General features: G+C 35.8%; 1 protein-coding gene across 1 annotated transcript in view; it reads right to left on the bottom strand.

Moving 5' to 3' along the window:
• BMP5 (bone morphogenetic protein 5) overlaps positions 1-23,693 on the bottom strand; it is a 181,218-nt gene that overhangs the window by 100,455 nt on the left and 57,070 nt on the right. Inside the window, exon 2 of the mRNA XM_021000507.2 lies at positions 6,937-7,129. Coding sequence (XP_020856166.1) covers positions 6,937-7,129 — 193 coding nt within the window. The remainder of the gene's footprint in view (positions 1-6,936; positions 7,130-23,693) is intronic.

Genomic DNA, 23,693 nt, shown 5'->3' with positions numbered 1-23,693 from the left:
ACAAAGGGGCTGAAGTTGATCAGGTGTCCAAATTAAATTCAATACCAATCACCAAGATTGGAAGCCCCCAGGAGTGGGGAGCCAACTAGCTGCATAAGGAAGGCTAAATCAGGTTGAAAATGGAATTGGTCAAAGCTCCTGCATTAGCAGTGGAATCAGTATTGTGATTGGCCATTGAGCTTTCAGCCTGTATAAATTTGGGAAACCTAGTCTTTAAAAAAAAGTAGACAACTATATGTAAATTTAGAAATGTGAAGTTGGGATCCAGCTATGTATTTAAATGAGGATTAAAAAGAAAGAGATGAGAGACAAAGAAAGTACACTGGTATGACAGTTTCCCATAGACTGGGTGTCCACCCAGGGGATATAGAAAATGCTTTTATGATACAGGTCACAAAACTGGTCCAGAGGCAAGATATAGTAGCAACTGTTATAGTAGTAGTTTATGGTAGTTTATATTAGGAGCAACTAAATATAAATTTTTCTGTGGGTGCAGTTGTATCCAGTGCAGTACAGTAATGAAATGGTTTTTCCCATCACACATAAAATGGTGTTTTAATCTACCACTTCGTAGGAACTAAATACTAATGATGTTGAAATGAAATTATAAAAATCTTATAAATGTATTTTTTACTAGATGTCTGATTTCATTAAAATAGGGAGTTCCTATTGAGAAACTTCTTATATCTTTGCCGATCAGCACTTTATAATCTAAAAGAGTTACCAGTGACAGTGGCAATATGTATCAGAGAAGGGACTTTAACTCAGGTTTTCCTGGCTCTGGAAGGCTTTCTATTCACTACCCCACAATGACAATTATATTATGATTTTATCGCAGGATGAGATCATTGCCCACGTACTAAGCTTTCTATAATAGGATAAAATAATACAAAATGCACACCAGGGTTTACACGTAAGTAGAATGGGTGTTTGACCCTGTTGTGTGATTTTAGGGAGCTTGGAAGGGCCCAAAGACTAAAAACATCTTCTATCACCTATTTGCCAAATTATTGAATTTATTCATTAAATAAATTTTACTTTGTGTTAAGGCTTATCTTCTCTGTAAACTTCAATAATTAAAATTGTTAAGTAGGGTGATTTGGGTAACTAGGTAGTATAGTGGATAGAGTGCCAGCCCTGTATTCAGGAGGACTTGAGTTCAAATTTGGCCTCAGACATTTACTGGGCAAGTCACTTAACCCTGTTTGCCTTAGTTTTCCTTATCTATAAAATGGGTTGGAGAAGAAAATGGCAAACCACTCTAGTAAGTTTGCCAAGAAAACCCCAAATGGGGTCCATGAAGACTAATCAACAAGGGTGATAGTTTTAGTCCCCACTACCACCATGCATTAAACATCTCCACCCCCACCACGCAGATGGTAAGGGATTTAGAGATCTAAAAGCAATCTTACACCTTTGGCAAAAATCATGCATCTCTCTTTATACAAGTTGTGGGTGAGGAGAGTATTAGAAAATATCAAACACAAAAATATATAGGTTTAGAACAGGGAAAGAGAAAAAAGCTATAAACATTCATTTATATCAGAGGTTCTTAATCTAGCTTCTTGGGGGCTCATGAAGCAAAGATAAGCTCTGTTGGCTGACCTGTTCCTCCTCCTGTGAAACTAATAACTTATAAGGGTCAGTGGCAGTGGTTCAGTAGATACAGCACTGGCTCTTAAAGTCAGGAAAACATGAATTCAAATTTGAAATTTAAAAGCCAGGAAATAGGCAAACTCCATGAGCAAAAAACAGAAATGGACAATGACCATAGATTCTTATAATGGGGACAGGGAAGATCAAGACACAAATTCAGAAGAGGACAACATTGTCAATATGCCCATATCCAAAACCTCAAAAGGGAATATGAACTGATCTCAAGCCCCAAAAGCTTTCTTGGAAGAGCTCAGGAAGGATTTTAAAAGTCAAATGAGAGGGGGCAGCTAGGTGGTATAGTGGATAGAACACCAGCTGTGAAGTCAGGAGGACCTGAGTTCAAATCTGAACTCAGACCAAACACTTGGCACTTACTAGCTTTGTGACCCTGGGCAAGTCACTTAACCCCAATTGCCTTAAAAAAAAAAAGTCAGATGAGAGAGGCAGAAGAAAAATTGGAAAAAGAAATGGGAGGTATGCAAGACAGAGTCAATAGCTTGAAAAAGGAAGGACAAAAATTGACTGCAGAAAACAAATGCTTTAAAAAATACAATTGGCCAAATGGGAAAAAAAAAGTACACTGAAGAAAACAAGTCCTTAAAAAATATAATTGGCCACATGGGAAAAAAGTAAACTGAAGTCAGGATTACACAGGATCTTGCAGTTTCTGCTCTGAAAAAGCAGAGGACTTAGAATATGATATTCCATAAAGCAAAAGAGCTTGGACTACAACCAAGGATCAACTACCCAGCAAAATTGAGCATAATCTTTTTGGAAAGGAGATGGACATTTAACAAAATAGGCGACTTCCAAATCTTCCTGATGAAAAGACCAGAGCTCAACTGAAAATTTGATCTTCAAATACAAGTTTCAAGAGAGGCATAAAAAGGTAAACAGGAAAGAAAGAAAAAACAAAAGCATATTATTAATAAGGGCAAACTGTTTACGTCCCTACAAGGTAAGATGCCACTTGTAACTCTTGAGAACTACATCATTAATACAACATTTGAGAGGGGTATACATAGACAGATGATATAAGTTGACTTTGATGTGATGATAAAAATTCTAATTAAAAGTGTTGAAAATGGATTGTTCTGGGAGAAGAGGAAAGGAGGAGGCAGACAAGGGTAAATTACATCACATGAAAAGACATAAAAATCTATTATAAATAGAGGGAAAGAAGGGAGGGAGATGAGCATTGTTTGAGACATAATCTAACCAGATTTGGCTCAAAGAGGGAATAACATAAATCAGTTAGGTATAACTGATAGATATAGAAATCTAACTTAGCCTATAGGAAGTAGGAGGGTAAAGGGGAAGAAAAGGGAGGGGGCTGCTAGATGGGAGGGCAGATTGGGGGAAGTGGTGGTCAGTGGTCAAAAGCTCACTCTAGTGAGAAGGGAAAAGAAGAAAAGACAGAGAAAAGCATACACTGGATGGAAATAGGATGGAGATAAAGACACAGGTAGTAATCATAACTATGCATGTGAATAGAATGAACTTTCCTATAAAAATGGAAGCAGATATCAGAGTGGATTAAAAACCATAATCCTACAATGTGCTGTTTATAACAAACACATTTGAAGCAGAGATACACACAGAGTAAAGGTGAAAGGCTGGAGTAGAATATATTATGCTTCAGCTGAAGTAAGCAGAGGTAGCAATCCTGATCTCAGACAAACCAAAAGCAAAAATAGAGCTAATTAAAAGAGATAAGGAAGGAAACTACATCCTGCTAAAAGGTACGATAGACAATGAAGTAATATCATTACAAAACATATATGCACCAAGTGGTATAGCATCCAAATTCTTAGAGGAGAAATTAAGAGAGTTACAAGAAGAAATAGACAACAAAACTATACTAGTGGGAGACCTCAATCTCCCTTTCTCAGAACTAAATAAATCTAACCACAAAATAAAAGAGAAAGAAACAAGAAAAGTTAGATATGGTCAACCTCTGGAGAAAATTAAATGGAGATAGAAAGAAATATATCTTTTTTTCTCAGTGGCACGTGGCACCTACACAAAAATAGGCCATGTATTTGAGTAAAAACCTCACGATCCAATGCAGAAAGGCAGAAATATTAAATGCATCCTTTTCAGATCATGATGCAATAAAAATTACATGTAATAAAGGGCCATGGAAAGATAGACTAAAAAATTAATTGGAAAGTAAATAATCTAATCCTAAAGAATGAATGGTTCAAACAACAAATCATAGAAACAATCAATAACTTCATACAAGAGAAAGACAATAATGAGACAACACACCAAAACTTATGGGATGCAGTGAAAGTGGTTTTTACAGGAAGTTTTAGATCTCTAAATGTTTACATGAATAAAAGAGAGGAAGAAGAGATCAATGAATTGGGCATGAAACTAAAAAAGCTAGAAGAAGGATAAATTAAAGGTCTCCAGTTAAATACCAAATTAGAAATTCTGAAAACCAAAGGGGAGATTAATAAAATTGAAATTAAGAAAACTATTGAACTAATAAAACTAAGAGCTGATTTTATGGGGGGAAAAAACCCAATAAAATAGATAAACCTTTGGTTAATTTTATTTAAAAAAAGGAAAGAAAACCAAATTATCAGCTTCAAAAATGTAAAGGGTGAATTCACCACCAATGAAGAGGAAATCAAAACAATAATAGGGTGCTATTTTGCCCAACTGCATGCCAATAAATTTGACAATCTTGGTGAAATGGATGAATATTACCAAAAATATAAATTGCCTAGATTAATGGAAGAGGAAATAAAATGCTTAAGTAATCCTATTTCAGAAGAATAAATTGAACAAGCTAGCAATGAACTTCCTAAGAAAAAAAAATCTCCAGGGCCAGATGGATTTACAAGTGAATTCTATCAAACATGTAAAGAATTAATTCCAATATTACATAAACTATTTGGGGAAATAAATGGAGTCCTATCAAATTCTTTTTATGATATAAATGTTCTGATACCTAAACTAGGAAGGGCTAAAACAGAGAAAGAAAATTATAGACCAATTTCCCTAATCAATACAGATGCAAATATTTTAAATAAAATATTAGCAAAAAGATTACAGCAACTTATCTTGAGGATAATATATTATGATTTATACCATGAGTGCAGGGCTGGTTCAATATTAGGAAAACTATCAGCATAATTGACTATATCAACAACAAAACTAAGAGAAACCACATGATCATCTCAATAGATGCAGAAAAAACTTTTGACAAAATACAACATTATCCCCTCAATATCCAATTCTTTGACACCACAAAAGAACTGCTATAAATATTTTTGTACAAGTAGGTTCTTTTCCCATTTTTATGATCTCTTTGGGATACAGACCTAGAAGTGCTATTGCTGGGTCAAAAGGTATGTGCAATTTTAGAGCCCTTTGGACATAGTTCCAAATTGCTCTCTAGAATGGTTGGATGAGTTCACAACTCCACCAACATTGCATTAGTATTCCAATTTTCCCACATCTTCCACAACATTTATCCTTTTCCTGTTTTGTCACGTTAGCTGATCTGATAGTTGTGATGTGGAAATGGTGACCAGGTGGACTTCAGAAAAAACTGGAAAGACTTATATGAACTGATACAAAGTGAAATGAGCAGAAGCAGGAGAATATTGTACACAGTAACAGCCACATTTTACAATGACTGACTATGACAGATTTAGCTCTTCTCAGCAGTGCAAGGATTTAAGACAACTCCAAAAGACTCAGGATGGAAAATGCTGCCCACACCCAGAGAAAGAACTTTGGAGTCTGAATGTATATCAAAGCATACTATTTGAGCTCTTTTTTTCTATTGTTGTTTTGTCTTATTTCTTCTTTCTCATGGTTCCTCCCTTTAGTTCTAATTCTTATTTACATCATGTCTAATGTGAAAAAATGTTTAAGATGAATGTGTAAGTAGAGCCTATATTAGATCGCACAACACGTTGGGGAGGGAGGAGGGGATGGGGAGAAAATTTAAAACTCAAAATCTTATGGAAGTGAATGTTGAAAACTAAAAATAAACCAATTTAGCCTCAAACACTGTGTGAACCTAGGTAAGCCATCTCTATTTGCCTAAGTTTCTTCATCTGTAAAATGGAGATAATAATAGCACTTACCTCACATGGCTGTTATGAGGATCAAATGAGATAATATTTATAAAGTGCTTAACATAGTACCAGGCACATAGTAAGTGCTATATTAATGTTAGCTATTATATTTATTGTTATTATCATTATTAACCCTGCTGATCTTGGTCTGGCAGCTTGCTTCTGTTTCAGTGGAAACAGATCATTATTAATAACATTTGATGCCCCATAATCACAATGCTCAAAGAACTATGTGACCTAAACAGCTTCTCATTCACATTGCTATGATAGTACCCTGTTATTATTAGGATGTTTAAGTTGATGTCATTCCCTTGGAACCTACCTATTTGGGTTTGAGGTACATTGAGACATGTTGTGCCTGTGCAAATGAAGAAAAGAGGAACCAGTTGGTTGGTGTCTGTGTGTAGTAGGAGGGAACCTAGGGGCTGGTCTAATCCAGTCAGATTGTGACAACTAGCTACCACTGCTGAAGCTTGGCTCCAGACTGGGTCAGGGGGCCATAATCTGAGGGAGTCCTTTTGAGGTGCTCTCAATGAACACTGGTTCTGGTTAGAGGAGCTAATTTTAAATCCTATTTCTGTCACTACTTGGGGGACTTTGGGTAAGTCATTTAATCTCACTGAGTCTCAGTTGCCTCACTACACAATAAGAGAGTTGAACTGAATGACCTCTAATGTGACTATCTTAGGATTCATGATCCTATGATCCTATGAATGGCTCTTGGAAGGACAACACCTGGAACTGTTACCGGTAATTAGTACTTTAGTATAAATATGTTTAACATATTTCCTCACGAAATCTGGCATTGAAGAAATGTGCATTTTACTGGGGGAGAGGAGGGATGTAGGGATAATTTCACATCCCGGGACCCTGGCCATCGACAGCACGGGTGACTGGTATGAAAGAAAGGATTTAAGGAGAGGGAAGGTAAGCTAAGAAAGGGAGGATTAGAGGACATCAATTATAAACTTCACCCACTTTACAATTTTGTCTGGAGTTGGAGCTACCCTGCACTTCACTTTGGAGATGGGAAACATGATTTGACCTCTTAGCATAGTCAAATTTATGGCACAATGAAACATTTTGAAGTGATGTTTAGCTATAATATCAAATTAGCTTTCAAGAATGAGAAGTTACTCAACCCTCCAAAATAAATAAACAATTGAATAAATAAATATACCTATTTGGGTATTCCTTGATGATCTGATATATGCTAATCTTAATAGTTTCATTTTCAAATCGATTGTTGCTGCGGTCTTTGTATATTCGGAATTCAGCGGCTGTCACTGCTTCTCCATGAGGAATTTGTGTAAGATCAAACCGAAACTCTTTATAGTGCCTTCGCTGGTGAGAAAAATCCTTGTCTCTTTCAACTGTTTAAAAAGAAGAAAGAAAGGGGGGGAAAGTGAGCCCTTTAAAAATATGGCAATTAACGGTAAATTCTACAGCTTTAAATATAAAAACAAACAAGCAGGATGATATAAAAACTGGGCAAATACTAAAACCACAAAGCCAGACATGCTTCCAGTTAAAGGAAATTCCACGAGCCAACAGTCTTCAGTTCAAAAGGGAAAAAAACCTCTGTGGTTTCATACAAATTCCAGGAACCTGAATGGAAAGAATATCCAAAAAAGTTTTAAAACTGAATGTTGTAAAGTAATTAGAAATGTGGACCAAATGAAAGTTCATGGGACAGTCTCAAACTTTATTCGAATTAAGCAGATATGAAGGAAGCAACTGGAATTACAAGTGAAACTAGAATTGGGTAACACCATGTAAGGAAGAAAAGAGAAGGTAAAAACTTCTACCTGACTTACCATATGTACACAAATACTTTGACATAAGGTCTCTTTTTTAAGAGCCTAAGTGATGGAAATAAATTCATTTACTTCAGAGGTTCTCAGCCCCTAATCCCTTGGGGGGTTCATATAATAGATTTCAGGAGGTTCATGGAAATGAATTCTAAAATATGTCTTTATTTTCACTATCCAATAATTGAATTTTAACATGCCCTTTAGTTATTTAAAATTTTTACTCTTAGATGGGATACATAGGTTTCACCAGACTGCTGAAGGACTCTATGACAAGAAATGGTTAAAAAAAAATCCAAAAAACAAAACAAAAAGACAAAACCCAAACCTTCATTTGTATCATCAGAATTGTCTCTTATGGTCTTCCTAACTTCTTCTAACAGAAGACTAGTCTTCTGCCTCCTCTCTGCAAATCAAATTTGCTCAAGAAATATTTGTACTTATGTATATGATCAGGATTTTATTGCTGAACTTTGAGAGGGTCTAATCTAATCCTTCATTTCACACATGAAAAAACTGAGTTACAGACAGGCCAAATGACTTTCCTGAGGGAAGGTGAAGAAGCCAAGACTCCTGACTACTTGATCAATATTCTCTATCTTACATCATGTTGCCTTCTTAGGGGAAAAAGAAAAAAAAGTTTGTTTGCTCTTTAACTAAGACAAAACAACTTCACCAGCAACCACCAATGGAAGTCAGGGAACATTTCCTCCTAAGGGAATTTTAAAATGTTGAAGAAATTAGAATGTTACATGTTGGGCAGATTGTTACATAGAGGTTATTGTGCAACAGTGGATTGGCTTCAGAATAGATTACAACGATTTGGGTTAGGTTCAGACAACGTGGCAGGCACTCTACAGACTGCAGAATTTGGTAGGTATCAGATAAATACTGAACAGGCTGCCTGGCCCCTGGGTTTATTTAAAATGGTGCAATGTCTTTGTTATTCCTATCTGTTTCATAGAACTGTTAGGTTCATAAACCTTAAATACCCATACTAATAAGTTTCAGTGTCAAGTATAATCCACATGCTTGGGTATTTCACGGATCTGCGATTTTTTTTTTTTTGCTTTCGGTGTTCTCTCTTTTAATGAAGATTGCAATCCTTCTATAATGGATTCTAACTCTAACTTCTGTTATGATGGGGATAATTATACATACATTATGAAAAGGACAGGATTATTTTCTGAAAAGAGGTTTGGAAATAAAATACACTGATACATGGTTACAAGGAAATATAAAGTAGTAGAATGACATCTCAATTATTGAAAAATGTTGCTTCCCAATAACAGACTTACTGGCCAGAATGTTTGCTATTGGACAGTAAGTTCTTTGAGGGTAGAAACTGTTTTTGCCTTTCTTTGAATCCCTAGTGCTTAGCACATAGTAGGTGTTTAATAAATGCCTATTGACTAGGCTTACCAGAAGAAGACATAAAATACATGCCTCAGGAATACATTCCATAGAAGGAAATGGTGTTGGGGAAAGAGCACTGGATGTAGAATCTGAATACTGTCTGAATCTGGCATTTAGTAGTCATGTGAAAGTGGACAAATTACATAAAAATCATCTTCCTTATCTGGAAATTAGGGAGAATGTATTACATACATAACAGAATTACCATGGGAGTTAATGCTTTGTAACCCTCACAAACTATATAAATGTGAGTTATTTATCTATATATACATATATATGTGTATATATATATGTATATACATATATATGTGTATATATATATATACACACACACACACACACACATATATATATAGAAATTGATGCAACATATTAGAAACAAAGAATTACAGAGAAGTACGAAATCTGTCATTAGCAGCTCTGTTTTCTATGCCATGGAACATCATGCCTCCCCAAGAACAAGCTGATCACCTAAAATCTCACCATTCTGACTGATTCGGTTGTTGATACTCACATCTTCTCAAATCCCTCAGTTGCCTCTCCTCTCTGGTTGGAGGAATTGGGCATTAAATTCCTCCCAAAGCCTTCCTTATTAGAGGGCTCAGAACTTTCCAAGTAACTTTGCATTTTCCATCAGCAACTCTGCTTGTTTTCCACTCCATGGAACATTTGCCCCCTGCTCCCTTCCTCCCTCCCCTCCCCTACACACCTGCTTTTCAGTCAAGGGCTGTTTTTTTTTTCCCTTTGTATTACCAACTTAGCTTAGTACCCAGAACACTTAATAAATGTTTGTTGAATTGAATTGAATTGAGTTGTATGTCTCAGAAAAATAGGACAGTCATGTGCTGACAGTGAGGGATAACTGATAGCCCAGAATAGTATTTTCCTTTGAACCTATGGGTGTCTTCATGATATCAAAATTATCAAGGAAGGGTCCCATCTTGTTAGATTGATCGTTGTGGCAAATTTATGAGAGTACATAGAAAACATTCAAAAAGATTTAGAGATTTGATTGTGAGTTGTATTGTTAGAGTACCCGCATTGGTGAGATCACAGAATTTTGTTGTCATTCAGATGTTTCACTCATGTCCAACTCTTTGTAAAACCCCTATTTGGGGTTTTCTTGGCAAAGTTCCTAGAGTGACTCGCCATTTCCTTCTTTAGCTCATTTTACAGGCAAGAAAATTGAGGTAAACAGGGTTAAGTGACTCGCCTAGGGTCATACAGCTAGTGTGTGTCTGAAGCCAGATTTGAACTCATGAAGATAAGTCTTCTTGATTCCAGGCCCAATGCTCTACTGTGCCATCTACCTGCACCATCACAAGACTATATGAACATTATTATTTTTGCTATATGACATAAGACAGGAATGTTTTGATACAAACATATTATTTACAAAATTAATGTCAAATATTCCAGAAAACATAAATGCTTGCATTTGAGAATCATAGAATAGAGAAAAGAGTTAATATTAGGGAAGGGTGGAAGATACCCAATAGGCAAAAATAGTAATGGGGAAGGTAAAGGGATATTATGGAAAGAGAAGGTCTACTTGGACTCACAGTACTAGGGAAGAAGAGAGGATTCTGTAGATCCCCAAAGAACAGATAATGATAGAATATGCATTTTTTCTGACCCCAGTCTAGATCTTGAGAGAATGGAAACCTGTCAGGGTAATTATAGAGACAATGCTTATTCAACTAAGTTGGACTAGATAACCTCTGAGGTCGTTTCTGACTCTTAGGTTCTATGATTCTGAGGTTTATTCTTGGCAAGAAAGAAGAGTGATCTTCAATGGAAGAGATAAAGAACGATCTTTTTTGAATCTTGATTTCTCTCAGTCACCCCAAAAGAACTAAAGAGAGTCTGTTAATGGACAAACAGAAGCTGTGACCAGGGACATCCATGGCTCTCAGGAAGAATATTAGCTGACTAGGAAAATGAAAACTCATTGAGGAAAGGGATGGAACAGTTCTCCACCCTGCCTCACCCCCCTCTTTTTATCCTTCTTTATAAACCCAGGACCTCATATAATGCTTCAACACCTAATGGGTGCTTAATAAATGATTGTTGAATTGTTTGATATTTAAAGGGGTGCCATCAATAATATTTTCTCCTGTCTTTCCCATTGCTTATTTTATCATACAGACATGAAGAAAAAAAAAAGAATATGATAGCGCAGAAAATCCAGAAATAACTGTGACTTTTAATAATGCTGAGAAGCAGCTTGGAATCATTCCCAAGAACTGGGAGGGGAAAGTTCAGGATATTGCTTACAAGTGACTTTAGTGAAGTCCCAATCTCTATACCTGAATTTCCTTGTCTATGAAAAGAAATAATAATATACTCCCCATTTTGTAAAGTTGCTATGAAGAAAGTGCTTTGTCACCTATAAAGAATTATAGAAATGTGAAAAAGCATTAATAAAAATAATTATATATAGTACCTATTATCTATCACCTAGGACATCTAGGTGATGCAGTGGATAGAGCACTAGGCTTGGAATCAGGAAGACTCATCTTCATTAGTTCAAATCTGGTCTCAGATACTTACTAGCTGTGTGACCCTGGGGCAAGTCATTTCACCCTGTTTACTTCAGTATAATCATCTGTAAAAGGAACTGGAGAAGGAAATGGCAAACCACTCCAGTATCTTTGCCAAGAAAACCCCAAATGGGGTCACAATGAGTTGGATACAACTGAAGCAATTAAACAACAATCTATCGTTTATCTTTCTATCACTGATCTTTCTATCATCTCTCTCTCTCTCTCTCTCTCTCTCTCTCTCTCTCTCTCTCTCTCTCTCTCTCTCTCTGTCTTATCTGATTTTTTCTAAATTTAACTCCAAAGAAATAGCCCCTTTGTTATGTTCTGCAAAGTTCGCATTATTTAATATTTTCAGTTGTTTTCCTTTTATATTTTTTAGCATTTAATGCTTCATTGTTTTATTAATTGGATGTATCTATCATCTCATCAGAGTGAAGGATCTCCATACAATGCAGATTGCAACCCCTCCATAGCTTTCTATTCTGTATGATTCTTATTCACAACTTTCTATAAAGCCTCTGTGGAGGGTTTACTCAGTGTTCCAGAATATCTGGATGGTAACAATATGGCATTTGGACGTCCAACTATGGTACCTCATTCTCTCTATATAAACAGCTCTCCTCTGTCTCCAATGATATGTGCAGTAGGTATCATTTCTGCTACTGCTTCTTGCATGTAAAATTTTGACAGGGATATACTGCCACCCATTTATACTTGTCATACATTTTTCCATTTCCCCTTTTTGTTGTAGAAGCTATGAAAGTAAAATCTGCAATGTGGGTGGCTACTAAATGGATAATGACTGACTCCTGACATATAAATGTGTGAATTCCTACGCACCATAAGAAATGATGGATCTGAGGAATTCAGAAAAGCATGGGAAGACTTCTATGAATTGATACAGAGTGAAGTAAGCAGCACTAAGAGAACAATATGCAAATCACTGTAATAATATTAACCACAAAAAGGTAGCTTAACTCTGATCAACAGCAATAACCAATTTTGAACCAGGAAACTAGATGAAAACATGTCTTTTCTCTCTTGATAGGGAAGCTAGGGACCACAGAAGCATAATATTGCATACATTATCAGGTGTGCTCATTTAGTCATAAGTTTTACTTAATTGCTGTTCTGTGTTATGAGAGAGAGTTAAATGGGAAAGAGCGGCTATATGGGAAAAATTACTGTTGTGTAAAAAATAAGTCATCAGTATCTTTTTAATGAAAAAATAAATAATCTTAGAACTTTGAGAGGGAGAGAAATGTTGTAAGGTTCATTTTTAAAATGAAGACACTGAAGCATAGGTAGATTAAAGGATTTGCCAAAAACTTTCATAACAAACCATTGGCTGAGTCAAGCTCAGAATGTTGATGTCTGGGTTTTCAACCAGGGATTTCCCCCAGTGGGAAGCCACACAGGGGTTTCCCCCTCTCATTTTTAAATTTCAGTCACTTTTGAATGCTGATCTAGACAATAAATTATGAAAACTCCAAGGGAACCAGGAGTAGAATCAGAAGTTTCTTCTAGATTTTCCATATTATCTTCTTGTAACTTTTTTGTTTGGTGCTTGGGGGGAATTAGCCCTCACCTTCCCCGAAAAAACATTCTCCTCTTTTCACTCCCACATTTATTCTGTTTTATAGTTATTTGAGCCCTCATACAACCAACTGTAGCTGGCTACACAGAAATGAATATAGAAATATGTCTGAGCAAGTTTTGTGTATTTTCCTTATGTATGCATTCATAATGAATGTGTGTATATGTGTATTTATATGGATATATATTCATATATACAGATATACATACATATATCATTGTTGTGTAATATACATATTACAGTTTTCTAGTTATTTGCTTTCTGAGAAGGCTGCATCTCTTCCAATGGGTAGACTCAGCTCTGCTTAGACCTGTAAACTTCATCACAAGACATTCCCAAAAGGGAAATCACCGTCATCACAGTCCTCAGATAACATCTGAAAAGTCTGAAGTTCAAACTTCCAAGTGATTTGAGATATTACATAATGTTACACCATATTTACAATTAATTTCCGATTTGAAAAGTATGAAAAAAAATGTATTCTTGGGAATAACCGCAAAGCAAGGAGTTTCTTAGGACTAGCTATAAAGTGTGCACCTGCATAGTTCAGATGAGTATTGAATCCATATTATGTAAAGTCATCTACTGTTCAAAATCCCCCTGTGAAATGTTAGTGTAATAAAGTGGAAAGCTAGAATTTCATCCTTTATTATAAATTTTCGGTTTTCTAATCCAGGCTATTTAACCTAAACCCTAAGGGGGCAAATTTTCAAAGGGTTTCATAAAATTTATATTAAACATACCACACAGAATAAAGTTGCATTGTAGATTTGTCCAGGATGTCAAATGCCTGAATCCCACTGACTTGGATCATAATTGTGCCAATAAATTCCGTGCGGCACTTTGGAAAGAGTAATGGAATGAGACTGGTATTTACATAGCCTCATTCTCCTAATGAAGCCCAAAATATTCAATAAGGTAATCTCCGTTGCCTCCATCACTGAAAGTAGGAGGTGACAAGAATTAATATCCCTATTTTATGAATGAGAAGCTAGGTGGTGACAGCAAGTTAGTGACAGAACTCTGTCTCCTAATACCCAGTACAAAGCTGCATTCAGTAGCTCATACCACCTACATAACAAGGTTCTACGTCTATTTTCTTTTTGGAATTTAGTACATTTGGGGCTACATTTTAAAATTTCAGTCATTTTGGAATACAGATGTAGACAGTAAATTATGAAAACTCCAAGGCAACCAGGAGTAGGATCGAAAGCTCCTTCTCATTTTTTTCTACTGTCTTCTATCTGTCCTGGATATGAACTTGACCTTTTCTCATCCCTCCCATGGGCTAGAAGTATCCTTCTGGTATTTATAGAAACATAGAATGCCAGGGTTGAAAGGGAACTTTAAGATCATCCAGTTCAACATCTTTACTTTTTTCGGACCAGACCTTATACCAATGTGGTTTTTATTTGTTCAGGGAACTCTCAGGGAGGAAACTTCCTCTACCATAATTTTTGCTGTGTAACTTATATTCTTAGAGACTTTCCTGGGGACATTGAGAGATCAAGTGACTTGCACTTGGTCACACAGGCAGTATGTGTCAGAGACAGAGTTTGAACTCTTATCTTATTGGTGTCAAGATCTCCTCTCACCTTACAAATGAGACAATGGAGGCTCAGGGAGTTTAAAGGACTAAAACTTGGGTCTCTAGCCTCCAAACCTACCATTCTTCTTCCTAGGACAAACTAGATCACCAATGTATTTTTTTCCCTTTGTACTCACTTCTCAGGAAATCTCTGTCTTCAGGGATTTGTCTGTCATCTGACTGTGGATGTACTTTTAAATCATCCTATTCTATTACCTAAGATCACCCAAGTTTATATAATTAGGCTCCCTAACCAGAATCTATCCATTTGCTTAATATTCTTCTACCCATTATAAGGGATGTGTTCCCCTTTATACCTGCCAAGACATTCTGTTGTCTCTGTTTACTTAACATCTAAATTATTCATTAACTCTATATCCATTGTTATTTATATTCTATATAAGGAAACCATTTCTTATTTAATGGCACAGATGAGATGTATAACTCCTCCAAACTTCTTAGTTACCAAAAATAAATTATATTGATTTAGCACTTTAATGTGGGAAGCACTCTAAATAAATGATCATTTTTCATCCTTATAATGACCCTGTGAGTTAGGTGCTATTATTATTTCTACATACAAAAACAGAGAGGTTAAGTGACTTGCTTAAGGTCATGCAGCTAGCAAGCTTCAAATTTGAACCCAGTTACTCTGGCCTCTAAATTCAGTGCTCTTATCTCCACCACAAACACATTCACATGTAGAATCATAAATTTTGAGTTGGAAAGGACCATAAATATCATCTGGTCAAACACTCTTATTTTACAGATGTGGAAACTGAGGCCTAGCAGAGTTCACACCATCCAAGATCACTCTGGAACAGAGGTGAGGTTTGAATCCAGGTTTTCTAATTCCAAATCTATCACTCTTCCCATTATACCATCACATGTTTCTAAAACACATCCAAACAATTGTTTCCTCATAGCAGAAAGGATTTTGAATGGGCTTGTCAGATACCATTTATAATCAAGGACTTTCACAGCTTCACATGACCATCCTTTATTATTGTAAGATTCGTTTTGGACAAGCAGCCTATTATAAAAACCACTACAACATGTAATCAATTTGGAGGATTAAAAAAGCCAGTTCAAACCACTAATCAATCAACCAGCATGTGTTAAGACTCCTGTATGCCAGCCACTATGGTAAGGGTCAAGGATACAAAAAAAGAAATGAAACAGTCCCAGACTTTGAGATGCTGACAGTCTATCAGTATATGTATCACATATGTATATGAGTATAAATAAACTATATTAAAAACAACACTAGGTAATAGGGACACATACCTCAGGATAGGGGATGGGAAGTGGGGTGTCTGGAAAGGTCTCATCTAAAAGAGATTATCTGAGCTGAGCATTGAAAGTAGGAATTTTAAAAGTTAGAGGTCAAGTAGAGCATTCCAAATATCAAGAATAAAGACACTAATGATATGTGCAGTATGCTTATCAAAATGCATGACAACATAAGTCCATTTTCATTCCTATAATTGAGGACTGGCCCAGTCCAGTCCTTATAAGCATGTGCCCTATGCTCAGCTATTGTAGTTTCCCTTGGAGGAGGACAGGGAGCCTGCTAGTAGGAAGGCATGATAACATATGACGGAAAGCTGTTCTCCCTGATTTAGGGCAAGGGTAGGCATTTTGTAAATTGGTTCTGGTCTGCTAACCATGTGATAAAAGGACAAACTATTGATTGGCTGCTAAGCTAGAACTGGGGTCCATTCAAAAGACACTATTTGGTGCCTTTTGGATATTGTCTATTCCTGCCTAGCTATGTCTGAATACAGATGGAAGGAATGACCCTTCTCATCAGAAGGGTCTCAGGCCTTTATCTCCCAACTTGGGTCTGTAACACAACCTGAAAATGGCACTCCTGTTAATCCTAGCTCTGTTCTATTTTTCTCCTGCATTTAGATGAAGAAGCACTGGAGATGACCATGTGAATTTCTAAAAGGTCGGGGCAATTGGACACCTAAAAGTCTGGGAATTGGAGTATGAGCTTAAAGTCTTCCAGAACCCAGACAGTAAAGACCCAAGTGATCTTTTTTTTTTGACCCACAATAGACCAAAAGAGAGCTACAATGACCTATCCATTGTTCATGCCAAATTCCAAAGTGAATTTTGTGGAGTGAATGAATTATATATAAAACCTGTTTTAAGTTTAAGCCCACTCTCCCCAGCAACAGAGGTTGCATAGAGTGAGTGAACCCCTTGATGTTGAGGGGAAATGTTTTTTAATATATGCTCTTGCTATATCTTCTCAGAAGACATCCTTTTGCAAAAAAAAAAATTGATAATAACTAGTTCAACTTAACTGTGGTGCTATCCCTAGAAGTGAACAGAGCAGAAAATACACTGGAATGACAGCTCAGCTGGTAGCAATACAGAAAATCCTCCTGCAGCCTCTTGAGGTACCCATAGATCTCTTTGGGGGAAAAAGTAGCTGGCTTCCCTCTAGAAGAATGAGTTAAGATTCTGGAATACATTCCTAAAATGCAAGTTTGGGGTAAAAGAAAACATTGTTTTATGTAGACCCTACTGTTCTGAACTCTTTGTAAACATCAAATAACTTGTTTCCTTTTTTAAAAACTAAACATAAACTAACCATTGAAATGCAAAAATGAATCATTTGAGACCATGGAAAGATATGTAAAATGAGAGCATGACATAGAACATGGTTTACTTTATTTCATAGGGTTTTTGGTGTCGTTACTATCATTTTTACTCCAGACCTTTGATTTCATTGGTTAGGTAAAGTCCTGTATGGAAACTCCCTCCACGAAAGCAGATCAGAAATTCTTTGGTGACTTGTCTTAGAAACCTACCTGCAGACTCAGAGTTAATTGACTTATCTACAGTAATATGGCTAGTACATATATGAAGCAAGGCTTGAATGTAGGTCTTCCTGAGACTATTTCTTAGCTCTAAATGCATTTGCTGTGTCGTTTTTCTGTTATTCAGGGTTCAACATATACTTCTATTCACTTTTAAATTAAATTAAAGGTAAATTCTATTTATCTTTAAATTTCTCAAATCATTTCATTAATCATTGTAGGAAAAGATACATTTCTTATTTAAAAAAAAAACCACAATATTCACAAATAAATGCAGTATATTTTCCCCATAATTTTTATGCTCTTTGGGAGAAAACAGAAATGGTCAATTCTCCTAACTTCAAGCCAAAGTTCTGGTTCATTTAAACCCATAAATATGTAACTCATCCTACAAAGCTTACTTAGGGCAAGAAAATATCTCTCCCCAACCTACTTTCCCAACCTCAACCAAGGCCCATAATCCTATGCAAAACTACTGCCAAATTTAGCTAGTAGGCTCAGATACTTAAAACACCATGCAAGTGGAATCAAGGTCATGGATTACCATTTGGACCAGTCAGCCTTACTCTGTCTTTGAGCCAAAGACATCACCAATATTCCAAAGAGCCACCTTACAGACAGGTGTCTATGATAATAGAGCTAGAGCTGAAAGGGACTTTAGTGATCTTTTAGTTCAATTTCCTCATTTTATATATGAGGAAACTGAGATCAAGAGAAGTTAAGCAATTTTTCAGTTAGTGATTTCTACCCATTGCTTCTGTCCTCACCTCTGGGGCCAAGCAGATTGAGTCTAATTTCTCTTTCACATGACAGCCATTCAAATACTTGAAAAAAGCTACCAGCATCTTCCTCCCTACTCCACTCCCATTCTTTCTACTCAGTATTCTTTATTTTAAGCTATATATCCTGAAGTTTTCCACTTAAGAAGCTATTTCAGTTGTCGATTATGGAAGCTGTGACATCCAACCCAACCATTCACCACTTAAACCAGGTCAGGAATGAAGGGAGAATGTTCTTATTATCTGTGTTTATAATGGGATTTAAAAAAAATACTCGGTGCTAAAAGAATATGCATAGCATGGTGTATGGGGGTGGAGGGAGGGAAAGAGGAAGATTGTAGGTGGAGGGAAGGGAGGTGTATTTTAAAGTATCTTTGTCCTTAAAAATGACTTAGTAATTCTGAAAAGAAATTTCTAACCATATCTCGTTATTCCATTTTGCTGACATGTTTCACTATTTAAGGTGTATGGTCCAAGTATACTGATTGAAGTGTATAAAAAAAGATTTGCTATTTTGCTATTTTATTTCTTATTTTACAAGGTTAATATCAATGTAGAAAGGAGAGATGAAGTGCATAGAATGTTTCACAGTGATAAGTGGGTTGACAGTGAAAAGAAACAGGATTCAATCTGTATATGGGAGCCAACACTGTCTAAAACAAAGATTAAACTTGTTTTTAAAGATGTATACTGAGGCCTTTTATTGTTGAGATACAATTTAACAGGAATTAATGACTGATTTTTTTTAAATAGTGAAGTTTTGTCTGGATGTTTTCATCATATCTGGCACTGCGTAAAAATTATATGCACCAAATGTTTCTGTTGGCAATATCAGAGGAGAGGAATTAATTAACACAGGAGATTATAGGTTTTATCTGCATGGCTATTTAACTTCAATTTGTAAGGAACTACATCCATATGCAATCTGTCTTATTCTCTTACACAAGAATTATAACTTGGAAGACCAAAACAACTTCAGTAGCTATAACAGACGGCACAATGGAATAGATAGTATTCTCCCAGGAGTTCAACCAGCTGTTGAAAGAATACAGATCATAATTTGCTGCTGAGTGTAAAAATCATTAAGAGACTTCTCACAGGACTATTACTTATCTATGATTTTTTTATAAGAAATGTGAGAAAAGGTGTTAAATGGTTATAGATTTCTATTATTCCACAACATCCCCTATTGGCTATTCTGCTAAGGAACATAAGGCTAGCTACATAAAATTTTATTGATAATTTATATCTTATTCTTGGAGTTAGGTAATTTAGATATAAGCATTTTGTATCAGTTAATAATGCCCTAGCAGCAGAACGTGGCAAATTTTAGAGGTCAGAAATACCAGGAGCCTGTATTATCATAGCAGAATACATAATTCTGGGGTGCACACACACACACACACACACACACACACACACATATGCGTGTATATGTATGTGTGTGTGTGTGTGTCTATCTCTTTCAAAGTCTTTAAGAATGATTTTGACTTTCTTTGAAAAATCTATAGTCTTGATTTGTATGGATAATATTCCTACATGTAAATATTTTTAAAAATTCATTGAGCCGAATTTTCACAAATTAAATGGGTTTTAGAAAATAATCCACTTAATAATCTATAATTACATAATTGAATTATTATTTCTTAAAGAGACAACTTAGGGCATAAAGAATTTATTATTATAATATTAGCTTCAGAAATTGAAATAATTGTTGTATGAGGACTTATTTGTCTATTATTATCAGGTGAGCATAATATTATACACAACAAACAGTTCAGAGTGATGTTTAAATTAACAACAACAAACAAACAACATAGAGGAAAATAAAATATGATACTGTTTGGAATTCTTTGTCATTTGATTCCTGTAATAACCATAGGAGTTAGGCCAAGTATTATAATCTCCCTTTTCCTGAAGAGATGTAGCAAAGTTACATTATATGTCCATAATCATAAAGTTAACAAAAGACAGAGACAGAAGCAGAACCCAAGCATCTCTATTCCTGGGCAAATATTCACTCTCCTCTCCACGGCTCGGACAGTAATTAGTGACTACTTACTTAAACAGTTAACTGAGCTCTCTGACCTAGGGTAAGTCATTTTGTTTCTTTGAAAGTCAGCTTCTCTATCTGGAACATAGACATATTGATAACTGGGCTACATTTATTTTATGGGATAATGTTCAAATTACTGTGAGATTACTGAATAAATATAAAAGATATACAAGTTGGGCCCATATAACTATGAATGAAACTGACCAGACTGGAAAAATTCTAGTTGGTCAGTTCTATACCTCAATTGAACATTGGAACCAGTTCTCAGTCTTGCTACTCACATAACCTTTGAAAAATCATACCAACCAATGTGCAATGATCCTGATGTGCATATACATACATACATATATACATACATATATACATACATACATATATATGTATACACACACACATGCACATATGTATATGGGCACTTAGGAATAGACATATTAATTTATAAGATTTTTTTCCTGTGGGGAATCAGGGAATAGAACATATAGAACAAGTTAGGAAATATGTTACTGCCCATAGTTTTATCAACAACTAATTCTGTGCTGAACAGCAAAGACAAAAGAACCATCTTTAATGCTATAAAATGTTTCCTAGCTAGTGTCAACAAAGTATGAAGATATTTCTATGGGATAATATCCTAGAAGGGTAGTACCTTCTAGGGATACATTTAACTAGTTCTATTTTACTGCATGCACAGATGGAGATTAAATGCTGTCTAATGAAGATCGTGGCTAATTTAATGGAGGCTTGCCACTTGCAAAAGGAAGCGTACTGTGCTGAACCTAGAGTTAGAAGACCTGGGTTCAAATTTTGCCTCAAACAAAGCAATATTAGTGTGAACTTAAAAAGTACAATTGATTGTGGTCAAAGGTATGTTTCTAAGAATTTTAGACAATATTTTACAAGTATATTGGAGTTAATTAGTAGATGTGAATTTCTGATAATTACCTTGTAGTAAGTATTTCATTGCTTTTTTTTTTCTTAAGTGGAAAAACCTGTGGGCTTTAACAGATCACATGACAGCTGGAGGTCAACTATTCTAATCTGACCAAATTTCACTGTTTGACCCTGTGAATTCTTCGCCAGGACCAGTAAAGTAAACCAGTCCATTTCCAGTCACCTCAAGGTGAGAGAGGTTACAGTAAGCTGATACATTACAAAGTCCCCTCAGTTACATCTGGAATACAATGAAATGATAGTTTATCTGCAGTGAATATTTGTGGTTATCTGACAAAAACAGGTCAAAGGTTCTGTGAGTTTTCTCTTGAGATGACTCAGTGCTGTCCCTAATGACTGATAATTGAAAGCAGAGCCTGGAAATATCAAATGTGGTGGGTGACAGATAAGCAGCAGATTCATTCAAATCCTCTGTTACGGGACACTCAGAGGTCAAAGGCCACAGGAATTAGCTCTTGTGCTACTGTGAAAAGACAGACATCAAACAGTTAATGCCCAGTAATAGCTCTTCACCCTCAAACACCCAGGCTTGAAATCTATTCTCACTTCCTCTGTTTTTACTTTCCAGATCATCACAAAATTATTTTTACCCCAAATGACATGGTGAAGACCCTGAAGGTGTACAGCTAATCAGAGTTGACAGATTTGTATTTATTACCCAAATACTTCGGCGGTGGAATTCCTCCCCAGGTTCCTGTTCGGAGTATAAAAATGACCCTGCCAAGCAAGAATGAGCTTTAACAAGTTGTGCCAAGGTAGACATGCTTCAGGCAGGCAGGATGAGACAGTGGAAAGAGCTCTGGACACCAGAGTTCATGCCCTGGCTCTGTGGCTGGCTACCTATGTGAATTTTGCCAACTCACTATTCCTCTTTGGGTCATATTTTCTTAATTTATAAAATGGGCCAGAATTGATTGGGTAGTAGTGGGGGAGGGGGAGGAGGAGGGTTACTAATTGACCTCAAAGATCCCTTCAGTTTTGAATCTATGGTTCTAAGTATTAGACTAGTAATGAACAATGTGTATAATACCTAAAGGTCAGCTCAAGTAAAATCAGACAGATACCCCCAGATTGGTTTCAAGATAATGTATTTTTCAGGCAAAAAAAAAATTATTCAAATACCATGTAACCCAGGAGTTCTTAAGCTTTTTTTTTTTTTTGGTCATAGACCTCTTTGGAAGCTGGTTGAAGCCTATGGATTCCTTTTCAAAATAGTTTTATTGCTTATATTAAAAACATATATTGAAAAAATGCTAAATTTCAGTTAGAAGTTGATAAAGATTTAATTTTTTCCTATCTAAATCTATGGATCCTCTTGAAATCCATCCATGAATCTCAGGTTAAGAACTTCCAAACTAAGGTTTTGTGTAGAGGAACTATACCAATGAAATTATGGATATTTAGAATTATGGAAGTACTGAATTTGGGTAATTGTGCTCCTTTTTTATAATGTATATTAAGAAGTTGAAGTTATATTATTTTGGAATTCCCTTTTCTACACTCAAGTGGGAAGTTAGCTTCAAGTTTCTTGAAAACTTTCTAGTTTCTGAGGATTCTGAGATCATAGATTTAGAGTTAAAAGAGATCTTAGAGGTCATCTAAATCAATTGTTCCATTTTACAGATGAGAAACTGAGCTCTAAAGAATTATGCAATGACTGCACATGTATAACCTATATCAAATTGCTTGCCTTCTCAGTGAAGGGGGCAGGGGCAGAAGGGAAGAAGATAAGTTGGAACTCAAAATTTGAAAAAAAAATGTTAAGATTGTTTTTACGTGTAATTGGGGAAAAATATCAAAAAGTTATGCAAGACTACATGGGTAGAATCATAGGCCATGAGACTATGGATATGCAGCTAGAAGGTACCTCAGAAGCCATCACATTCAATTCCCTTATCATACAAATAAATATACTGAAGCCTAGAAAGATGACATGCTAAAAAGTTACATAGAGGGTCAGGGGCAGGATTTGAAATCAAGTCATCTGACTCCAAATTCAAGGATCTTAAAATAAAAGGATATTTGAAATAAAGACTGCTGGGTTTTGCATACCTAGGGAGGTAATAATTTATTTTCTTAGTTGACCAAACAGTACTAAAGCTGTTTCATCATTTTGGGCCTTCCAATTTTGTTTCTGTGATAACTTCCTAAAGAACTGATTCATTTTCATGGAATTTCATATACCAGCAAGTTACACTCAGAGTTTGAATTGTGATTCAATCTGACATCTTACAATAAAATGGCAGTCAAGAAACATCTTCAAAAGCATGAATGTTCTATAATTTTATACAGGTTTCAGAGCCATTTGTTACATGTATAGGGGACAGGGAAAAAATATGATTATATTATATACAGCCTA

Source organism: Phascolarctos cinereus, unplaced genomic scaffold (assembly GCF_003287225.1).
Source record: "Phascolarctos cinereus isolate Bilbo 61053 unplaced genomic scaffold, phaCin_HiC Scaffold_5;HRSCAF=322, whole genome shotgun sequence".
Lineage (NCBI taxonomy): Eukaryota > Metazoa > Chordata > Mammalia > Diprotodontia > Phascolarctidae > Phascolarctos > Phascolarctos cinereus.
This window is presented reverse-complemented; position numbering and strand designations above follow the sequence as displayed.